Here is an 11,271-nt window from a genome sequence, read left to right as displayed (position 1 = left end):
GATGAAAATGTGCATATCCTGTGACCCAGCAATTCAACTCAATAGGACTGTGTAAACATGTTCACCAAAAGATATGCATGAGAATGTTCACTGCAGCACTGTAATTGGAAAACAGCCAAATGTTCAAAAGTAGATTGATGTGTTCAGTTAATAGGGTCCTATGTAGCAACAAGAGTGAAAAAGTATAGCTATACAAAATAACATGGATAAGTCTCATAAACATTCATTGAAAGAAGCCAGACACAAAAGAGTAACACTATTTAGTTCCATTTACACAAAGTTCATGAGCAGGCAAAACTAATCCATGGTGTTAGAAATCAAGAAGGTATTTCTCTTGGGAGGACTATCATTTTGGGACACACTGCGGGTGTTCTAGAGGAAGGGTAACATTTTGTTTCTGGCTATACAGGTATGGGTCAGTTTGTGAAAATTCATCGATCAGTTCAAATTCTGTATATATGTCATAAAATTAAAAGTTTAAAGAGAGAACTATATTTATCAGCCTGTATTAGTCCATTCAGGCTGTTATAACAAAATGTCACAGGCTGGGTAGCTTATAAACAACAGGAATTTATTTCTTATAGTTCTGGAGGGAGGCTGAAAGTCCAAGATCAGGATGTCAGCATGGTTGGGTGAGGGCCCTCTTCCAAGTCACAGAAATGGCTTCTAGGTCATTGTATCCTCACATGGTGAAAGGGGCTAGGGAGCTTTGTGGGGTCTCTTTTATAAGAGCACTAATCCCATTCATGAGGGCTCTATTTTCATGACACAAGAACCTCCCAAAGCCCTCACTTCCTAATACAATAGCAGCATTGGGCATTAGCATTTCAACATGTGAAGGGGGGTGGGGCGGGCGGAGCGGGGAGGATGCAAACATATAAACTATGAGAGCCTCTGATACTTAAAGTGTATAGGTATGTCCCCCATGCTGTGTGGTCTTACTTCCTTTAAATTGAGAGTTTCTCAATCATTTCCAGAGACTGAAGTTTCATAGTAGAAAAATTCATAACATATCAGCCCACTACTTAAAATTATCACTGGCTTCCCATTATGCTTAGAATAAAATCCAAGCTACTTTATAATGACCTATAAAGCTTTACATATGGCCTCCAGGTGCCCTCCAACCTCATTTATGTATCATTCTTTCCCTGCTCACTATGCTCCAGGCACACAGGGCTTCTACTATTTCCTAGAACACTTTTCTCCATTTCCCCTTTGCACTTGTTATTCCTTTTATCTGCATGGTTCCTACCCCATCTCTTTACATACTGGTTCCTTTTCACATTCAAGTCTTAACTATAATTTCAGACCTTCAGAGAGGCTTTACCTGCACCCTACCTAAACTAGTGCCTATCCTACCAATTACTGTCAATTTCACTGTTCTTTTTATTTCTTTTATGGCAGTTTTCACAATCTATAATTAGTTTAAAATTTTTTTTCCTTTGACTGTCTTTTCTACTTTTCCTCAGAACCACTAAAATGTAAACTCTAGGAGAGCAAGAAAACCTAAAATGCCTTGTTTATTGCTATATTTCTAATGCCTAAATCAGTTCTTGACATACAGCAGACATGCAATAAAATGTTTCAAATAACCAAATGAATTCCCTGTGGAAGCTGAAGACAGATTTACCTACATGTCTAAAAATGGAACTGTCAGTACAGTTTGATCATTACTCATGATTCCAGGTCTGCGGATCTGCCTACTTGCTAAAACTTTTTTGTAACCCCCAAATCAATACTCCACGTCCTTTCATGATCATTCATGGACACACACAAAAAATTTGAGTCACCAAATGCACATATTTCCAGCTAAGGACGAGCAAAGCAATGATTTGCCTCCTTGGTTTAGGTCTCACACTATAGACAAGTGTCTTCTTTTTAGTCTATTTGGTGTCACTTTTTTGCATTTTTGTGCTTTTTGTTGGTGATATCACCATTTAAATGACCCCGCCATGCATAGTGCTGAAGTGCTGTCCAGTGTTCCTAAGCACAAGGCTGTACCTTATGTGGAAAACAGGTGTCTTATTTATTTATTTTTATTATTATTTTTTTAATTATACAACATCAGTACAGTGCAGTGATCAAGCCTCCACCCCATCCATGAAGTGGTCTCCCTAAGTGACCGTCTGACACCCTACAAAAGAAAATAGGTGTTTTAAATAAGCTTTCTTCAGGCATGAGTTATAGTGCTATTGAATCAATAATATGTATTAAACAAGTGTCTTTAAACAGAAACCATGTAAAATAAGGTTATGTATTAATTGGTAGATGGAACTGTTGTAACAGAGGCTCCCGGGAACCTAACCCTGTGTTTCCCCTGGGAAACTCAGTATTCACAAATTCCATATACGCTGAGGCTTTACCGAGAAATTACTGTATATAGGATAAACTGTTTTTTCAAACTTATTTTCCAAGTTTGCTTAATGAGTATAAAACACTTAAGGACAAAATCAGACTCAGAAACAGGTTGCTGAAGGATAAATTGCTCTGAAAGCTTGAAGAGATATAAAAGTAAATGTTAAATCATTATTAATTTGAAGGTCTTTTCCTATCCAAGTCTGGGAACTTAAGAGTGAACCCCAGCTTTTATTTTACCTTATGAAATCTACTTAATAGCAAGCATCAAGGCACCTTAATCCATTAAGGATCATTCATAAAAGTAGTGAAATACTCTCAAACTAAGATTGGCTTTACTGCACTAAAACTCTACATTGTGGGGCCAGCTGAGTGGCTCAGTTGATTATGAGCACGAGCTCTGAGCAACAGGGTCGCCAGTTGGGTTCCCACATGGGCCAGTGAGCTGTGCCCGAGCTGAGCTGACAAGGTGGTAGAATGGTTCAGCTGGTGAGAGCACGTGCTCCTAACAACAAGGTTGCGGGTTTGACTCCCACATGGGATGGTGGGCTGCACTCCCCCCCCACCCCACTACTAAGATTGAACATGGCACCTTGAGCTGAGCGGATGCGAGCTGCCCATGGGCAGCCGGATGGTGACTGGACTTGGAGCTGAGCTAGCTGCGCCCTCCACAACTAAGATAGAAGGACAACAACCTGGCTGTTCCCCTTCCCCCAATTCCCCAAAAAAATCTTTTAAAAAAGCTACATTGTAGCAATAAAAGTACCACAGCAAACACGCTTCTTTAATGTAGATTGGTAAATGAGTGACTTGACCAAACAGATTGGAGCAACACAGGAATGAATACATTAAAAGATTAAAGAATTACAAAAAAGAAACACTGTACTTAAAAGGATGAGCACATACAAACTTTAAAATATTTATCAATAACATTTAAAAATGGAAGTAGAATTTTTTTTAAAAAGCATCCTTACAAAATCAACTCAGAGGAGAAAACACAGGTAATAGTTCTCATGTTGTTTTCAACAACTTTCTCTCCTAGATGTTAAAAATTAATTTATTATAAGTTTACTATCGGGGGCCGGCTGAGTGGCACGTTGGTTAAGAGCTGGTTTGGGATACCAACTCTAAGCAGCGGGGCCCCGGTTCGGATCCCATGAGGGCCAGTGACACTGCCCTCTACAGCTAAGATAAACAACAGCTCGACCTGGAGCTGGGCTGCTGTGAGTCGCCAGCGACAGCGTAGGCTGCAGCCCCTGCTGCAGTGGGCTGCCATAAGCTACCGTGTGTGGCTGGCAGCCAGCGTGAGCAGCCGGAAGCCGGTGTGAGCTGCCAAGAGCCGCCGTGAGCGGCCGTCCAGAGGCCGGTGACCCATCTGCTTCACCCGGGGGAGAGCGCAATGATAATACCAACATGGGCCAGTGAAGCAACATCCTCCACAACTAGACTGAAGAACAAAAGGACAGCAACTTGTCTGTTCCCCTTTCCCCCAATTCCCCAGCACTGTTCCCATCCCCCAATTTCCCAATAAAAATCTTAAAAAAAAAAAAGTACTCAAAATAATGTTCAGATGGATTACAAACCTAAATGCAATGAATATTTCCCCAAATTATATATTTTGGAGAACAATTTTATTAGCTGCATGGTATTCCATCAAATGAGAGAATCGTAATTTATTCAGTCTTTCTCTTATGGCTAAACAATCAAGTTGGTTCAAATTTTCAATATTATTGGGTTGTTGGAAAAGTCATAACGTATTTTTTCTATGTTTTTCGTTACAAAAATGCGTCATGACTTTTCCAACAACCCAATATAATAACATAGTACAGAACATAAACTTCTTGCATTTTTAGATTTTTAAGTTAGATTTTTAGGTCATATTAATAACTAAAAAATAAACAAAAATTTCCATGGTTCGTGATATATGCTGTCCCCCAGAAAGTTTAAACCAATTTACATTGCCATCAGTAATGACAGCAGATTCATGTTTTAATACTTTCTCATTACTGAGTATTCTATTTTTAAAATCTCTCACAATTTGATAGCCAATATCTCAAGGATTTAAAGTGTATTTATTTGACTACTAGTAAACAACCATCCTGGTTTGCCCAGGACATACGGGAATCCCAGAATACGGGACTTTCACAGCTAAAACTGGGCAAGTCCCAGGCATTAAGGGTGACAAATTGGTCACCTTAATAGCTAGTAAAATTAAACATCTTTTCATGTTTTTTCTTTTGCTTGTGATGGTCTCTGCTCATTTTATTCTGACCGATTAAAGGCTTACGTCTCTATTTTTTTTCTTTAACTCAATATTTTGTAAAAATTTTTCCATGTTTTTTTGCATGATCATCACAGAATTTTTGATCACTACTCTTCCATCTTAGCATTATTTATTTATTTATTTTTTAAAGATTTTATTGGGGAATTGGGGAGAGGGGAACAGCATTGGGGAATCGGGGAAGGGGAACAGACAGGTAGACAAATTGCTGTTTTGTTCTTCAGTCTAGTTGTGGAGGACGTCGCTTCACTGGCCCATGTTGGTATGATCATTGTGCTCTTCCCAGGTGAGGCACTCGGTCGCCAGTCATTGGTTGGCCGCTCACAGTGGCTCCCGGCCGCTCACAGTGGCTCCCGGTCGCTCACACCGGCTACCAGCCGCTCACGCTGGCTGCCAGCCACTCACATCACCAGCCGCTCACGCTGGCTGCCAGCCACTCACATCACGTATCTCACGGCAGCCCACTGCCCTGCTGCAGCCTACGCCGTTGCTGGTGACTCACAGCAGCCCAGCTCCAGGTCGAGCTGTTGTTCATCATCTTAGCTGTAGAGAGCAAGCGTCACTGGCCCTCAATGTGGGATCTGAACCGCAGCCCTGCTGCTCAGAGCTGGTGCTCCCAAGTGAGCTCTTAACGGCTGAGCCACTTGGCCGGCCCATGTTAGCATTATTAACTATTGCCTTCTGCTGGGAAACTGAGCTGGTCAAATTGTCCAGATTATAAATATTTCTGCTTACCTCACAGGGTTATTTTGATTATCAAGAGAGAATACAAAAAAGCTCTAAAAGCTAAATGGTGAAGAGAATAGCAGTGGTGGTGGTGGATGGCCCAAAATAGGAACACTCTTAATAACACATAGAATTGTGTATTCTTTTAGTATAAACCCACAAAAAAATGTTTAAATTGAAGCCCTGATGCATTTCATTAAATATTTTTCATCATATATATGTATACATCATACCTCAATCTCATCTGTAAGCAAATATAATACTTATTTAATCAGGCTGTCAAAAAAACTACTACATGGAAAGTAATTATCACTTTCTCTTCATAAAATTCATGCATTTGTTTAAAAATTGCCATTCTAGGCCAAACTGTACGCTTTTCTCTCTGAAATGTATCAGTCATTTCCTCTTCTCCATATAGCCAGGAAAAACTTCATCATATAAGCTCTTACCTTGGCCAAATCAAAAGGTGTTTTGACCTCCATGGTTGTATCAGGTTCAGTGAATGCAGGAACTTCCTGTCTGTTTCTTCCTTTCCTCCTACTCCTCTTTAGCTGGTCTCCTGATCTCTGCCCATCTAAAATTTCTTTCAAGAAGGGAAAAACAATATTATAACAGCTATATAAGATGTCAGAGGGGTAGCAGCTTGGGGGAGGGGGGCATCACTTTGTGAGGGGTATGTCTGACTATTATGTTGCTTTGTACACCTGAAATTAATTAAAAAAAAAAAACTAAAAAGAAAAAAACAATATACAGAGGGTGCAAAAAAATGTATACACATTTTAAGAAAGGAAAAAACTATTAAAATTGTAATACTCAATATATTCCAATAACAGAAGATGAATACAAGTCACATTTGACTTCTGCAATTACAAGAGGTGCTCAAAGTGGTTACCATCAGTGTAATTTTAATAGTTTTTTCCTTTCTTATGTATAAATTTTTTGGCACCCTCTGCATATATGTACATAGATAGATAATGGTAGTATTGGTGAACTAATAGCCAATAAAGGGAAGATGATGCTTAATATTTAGTCAAGATATGAAGTCCGGCAGGTTTTTAAGTTATCTTTTCCTCTTAAACCAGAATTAAGTTTAAACCATCATCTTCAAAGTTGTAGTTAATGATAAAGACTACTGGCTAGGACTAAGAATTTAAATTAAAATCAGATATTTTAGATTGTATAAAAACAACGGCTTATTTATTGTAGTTTGGTGCTCAGCTTTTGTACTGTTTAACTAGTTACTTCTAAATGCTACTCATACTAAAATTGGTCAACATTTACCTTCATCCAGGTATGCACATAACTGAAAAGTCTTTCTTTAATCCATGTATAAATTTTTCAAATTATTCTGAAGCCACATTTGTATCTGCAAATAGGTATTTTGTGATATTTACTAAGTTGAAGAAGTCTGAACTAGCATAATATTTATTACAGACTGAGAAGAGCTAAACTAAAAATATGTATATATTCTGCTTAAGTTAGCTGTGAGGAAACTGAGTCACAGAAAATACCAGGTCCTATAAACCAGCCCATTTACCAATATTTCAACTTTTACTTAATTATATTAACTAAACTTACCATCTTTTTTGAAGGACTGTTGCAGAACATCAGAAATCAACTCCTGATCATTCTTTTGCCACTTGTTAATAAGCTCTTCTATGAATTGACCTTTTTTGCCCTCATTTCCCTGAAGGAGGTCAGTAACATATTCTCGTACCTCTTCAGCACTCTCAATTGACAAAACATACCTCAGGAAGCAAAGATATAAGTTGTTGAAACAAGGCTAGCTTACACTATGTTTTTCAATAATCACAACAGAGATCAAGGTAGTAAAAACCAATAATTAATCCATTAGAGTGTTTACTTTGAGCCAAATTCTATGCTAGATATTAGGGATATAAATTTGATTAGGACAAAGACCCTGACCTCAAGCAGTTCATAATCTAACCTTCAAATAACCTTGTATTTCTAGAATCAAATCAGTATTTGGAATATAAGCTTGTGGGGATACCCTTAACACAGGAATACTTTTTTTCTTTTTTATTGAAGAATAGTTGGCTGAATACTTTCTATAACTATACATCTGCAGTCATATTTTTGTAGAAATTCAAATAATCTCTATATTGCCAAACCTAAAATTTCTCTTCATTTTTGCTAAAATATGAATATATACTACAATCTAACCAGTTATTGATTTAACATTCTTAATTATAAATCAAGATTACATCACATCCAAATAAGCAGATCTACAGGTATACCTTGTTTTATTGCATTTCTCTTTATTTGTGCTTCACAGAAATGTTTTTTTTTACAAACTGAAGGCAAGCCCCTCCCTCAGCAAGATTATGACTCGCCTTATTGTGATATTTACTTTATTACGGTGGTCTGGAACTGAACCTGCAATATCTCTGATGTATGCCTGTATTATAAGGAAATGTTATAAAGGATTCCTAAAAGCGAAATGGGATGGGAGTACAAGTCAGTACAACTTTCCTAGAAATCAGCCAGTATATTTGAAGTGCCTTAAAAATAATCCAATAATTCCATTTATAGGACTCTATATGAAATAAGAGACATGGGAAAATTTATACAAAAAAGTTAACTCCATCATTATTTGAATTAGTGAAAAAGTGGAAGCTACTTAAAACATCTATTGATGGGGAAGGGGCAAGCGAACTCATTTTTGGACTTTACAAATTATAATATGTTACCACTAAAAGTGAAAATTTTGAGTAATTATTATTGACCTGAGAAAATGCTCTCATATAATGGTAAGTGAAATAGTAGGGGTGACTGTATAGCATATGATCCCAATTGCTATAAAAGGAATGTGTATATACATACACTTATGTATAGAAAGGCGGCTAGAAAGTTATACGCAAAAATGTTCACCACTGAGTGGTATGATTTTAAAAGAGTTTTGATTTATTTTTATTTTCTTTTTTCTACTATAATGAGTATGTTTTGAAAATGTATTACAATATGCATAGGAAAAAATACTAAAAGAGAAATGGTTATCTCTGGGTTATGGTATTATGGTAATTTTAGTTTTCTCCTTCATCCTTTTATGATTTTTTTAGTTTTCTACAGTGACTATGTCACACCATTAGAGAAAAAAATAAGTGAAAAAAATTACTTATAAATTGAGATACTGGACCATGAAAGCATCCTAAGATCTGCAGAAATTGTAATTCAGACACACTAGTATGGGATATAAGAACAATAATGTTATGTCCTTTAAAACATCATGTAATTGTCCCATCGTTGGTAGTATATGTATTGTGTTCTTTTCCTAATGGTGGTAGATTTGCAGTTATTATTTATAGGTGAACAAACCTGTGTCTTTGGGCCTCATTAAGAGCATCTTCTAAACCATCGCAGATTTAAAAAAAAAAAAGACAACTGTTTTTCAGGACTTTTATGAGCTTAATCAACTTCATCCCCAAACTTACCAGATCCCATTAAAAAATTAATTGCTATCAAGGACTCAGAGGTGCAAGGTACCTCAGAGAGTTATTTAACTCTGGAGTATTCAAACCACTAGGGAAGTATTTAAAGAGCTCCAGAAACATTTGAATGTCATTTTAACTATTTAAAAAAAATATAATAAAGAACAGCATACATCCAAATGTGTTATATACCAAATCTTACTGAAGTAGAGTCAACCAAAACATGAACTAATCTATTGTGGAACAAAATACACTCTAACTCTGTGTGCAGATCTTAAAAAGTCTCACAAATGGGTCACTGATTAGGCCGGTAAGAGCTCTGTGCTTTAAAAAAAAAAAAAAATGTCAGGCCACTCATGTCAAATTGTTCAAGTTACCAGACTACTACAGTACACCTGGATAATTCTCAAATACCAGGCAGGCAAGGCACAGCATAATTACACAGCAAATGTTTTCATCATGGCATCATATAGCCTGTTGTGCAATAACCAGTAAAAACTTAATAAGTGGTTCAAATAGTATTATAGGTAGTTTTAGTGCTTATTTTAAATTTTGAACAATTCTTGTTAAACTTATATTTATGAATTTAAAAAATGCAAGTAGGTGTTTAGCCATACTTAATGCTTCAACTTTAAAGCAGAAATTTCTGATCACTCCTTTTTCAAGGGTGTGAATAACTTTAGCTAAAGAAAATCTAAAGGCTGTAAAATGAGCAGTGAAACCATAATCTATAAGAATGAAAATATCCCTGATACTGTGTAAGCAGACATAACACAACTGGATTCTGAGGCTGAGAAGACTGCACCAATCCATACTCCATTGTTGATTCATCAAAAATCACCTCAGATTTTTTTTTAACTGAATGACTTTTTTCTGTTTGGTATATTGCAAAGTCTTATTTCATTTGACAGCATTCCATTGCTTTACAAATGTTTGAAAAACTACTTAACCTATTCTTGCCTTCCAACAAGGATAAGACCAAGCCATACGATTTGGCTGGTTTTTGTGTGTGTTTGTTTTGATACTCTATTCCAGTGTTTTAAAAAATCATTTAAAATAGGCTCTCTTAACTCGTTGCCAACAAGTCCATTTTCTCCCAAACTCAGAAACTCACCTAACTCCCCACAAAAGCCCTAGAATTGCAATTCAGGTTTCAGCATCAACGAGCAAGGAATCAAGACAAAAAACATGTTCAGGTTCCTTGAATAAGACCAATTTTTGTGGAAGTGTTCCCCTCTTCCCCAACACTGTGCCTCCACCTAGCCATCCTTTAGTTCTCAGGTGAAAGTCATCCCTTGCAGTAAACCTTCAAGTTTCTCAAATCTTATTGTCCTTTACTACACGCACCCACAACACCATGCACTTCCCCACCTTAGGACTCAAGAAGCAAGCGGAACCCAATTGCGGCAATTGTCTTTGTTGCCCCAGCACCTGGCATGTAGTAGCGCAACAAACAACTCTAAAATCAACTGAAAGCAGATATTAAATCATGTCACCATTTCCATTTAGTAAGAATCATAAAGTATTAAAAATAACCTCTATTAATTTAGTTTATAGATGAGGAAACTAAGGTACAGAGAGGAAAATTAAGTTGCCCAACATTCCAAAACTGGTAAAAAAAATAATTAAAAAATCCTGAGTCAGGAGCTATTTGCACTGTACAACGCCGCCCCCATTTAAATTCCAGGTACTATTTGACACTACTCAGACTGGGCAAACTAAAATGTTCAGAGTAAGGACTTTATAGAAAGGCATTGGGCTTGTTCCTTCGCTCTGGAATCTATAAGGAAACTGGCTCCCCGGGCAATCTTACAAGTTCTTATTATCAGGGACTTGGCGTTTTCCTAGGGAAAAAAGGCTCCACCGGCCATTGTGGAGCCTGACAGCGTACTCCAGAAACTAAACTATAAAACCGGAGGTCAAAAATTCGGCGCCTACAGATCAACAGCAGCCCTTTTATCACATTCCTTCATTCTCATCAACTTTTTAGTCCTCCCCGCTTCCCGGTTCGCTTAGCCAGTGCACATCCCAGATCTCCTTCCCGCCTCGAACCCGAACCGTTCTCACTGAATAATCTCCTCGCTGACATCCAGGCCGAAAGTTTTCTGCAACTGCTGGGTGCACCAGCCTACCAGCTGCTCCTGGGACGCCGCCCCAGCCATCGCCATTTTCCCCAGCCGGAACCAGCTGGGTTGAAAAAACCTCGAGTCCTGCGCCGGACTAGTCCCCTTTGCAACACCGACCTCCCTCGCGCGGGTTCCGCCCGCCTGCACCGCCCCGCGCGGTCGGACCACCCGGTAGCACCGAGCCTGTACCTGTACCGGCTCCTCCTAATTCCCGCTTTTTGAAGCGTTTATTCTTGTGCCAGAGCCTCGGCGCGTGATTTTTCCGCATCGTCAGATGTAGGACTCGAAAATTGGGAATTCTGCTAAGAAAACAGTACAAATACCTATAAAAACT

At 38.1% G+C, this 11,271-nt stretch overlaps 1 protein-coding gene across 1 annotated transcript in view; it reads right to left on the bottom strand.

The window, feature by feature from the left end:
* TRIP4 (thyroid hormone receptor interactor 4) overlaps positions 1 to 11,033 on the bottom strand; it is a 48,489-nt gene extending 37,456 nt beyond the window's left edge. The window contains exons 1-3 of the mRNA XM_019630436.1: positions 10,879 to 11,033; positions 6,941 to 7,110; positions 5,812 to 5,945 (exon numbers count right to left, since the gene is read on the bottom strand). Coding sequence (XP_019485981.1) covers positions 5,812 to 5,945; positions 6,941 to 7,110; positions 10,879 to 10,979 — 405 coding nt within the window. The 5' untranslated portion in view covers positions 10,980 to 11,033. The remainder of the gene's footprint in view (positions 1 to 5,811; positions 5,946 to 6,940; positions 7,111 to 10,878) is intronic.
* Between the last annotated feature and the right edge of the window lie 238 nt (positions 11,034 to 11,271).

This window comes from Hipposideros armiger, unplaced genomic scaffold (assembly GCF_001890085.2).
Source record: "Hipposideros armiger isolate ML-2016 unplaced genomic scaffold, ASM189008v1 scaffold_910, whole genome shotgun sequence".
NCBI lineage: Eukaryota > Metazoa > Chordata > Mammalia > Chiroptera > Hipposideridae > Hipposideros > Hipposideros armiger.
The sequence above is the reverse complement of the archived record's forward strand: the minus strand, read 5'-3'. Positions and strand labels throughout refer to the sequence as shown.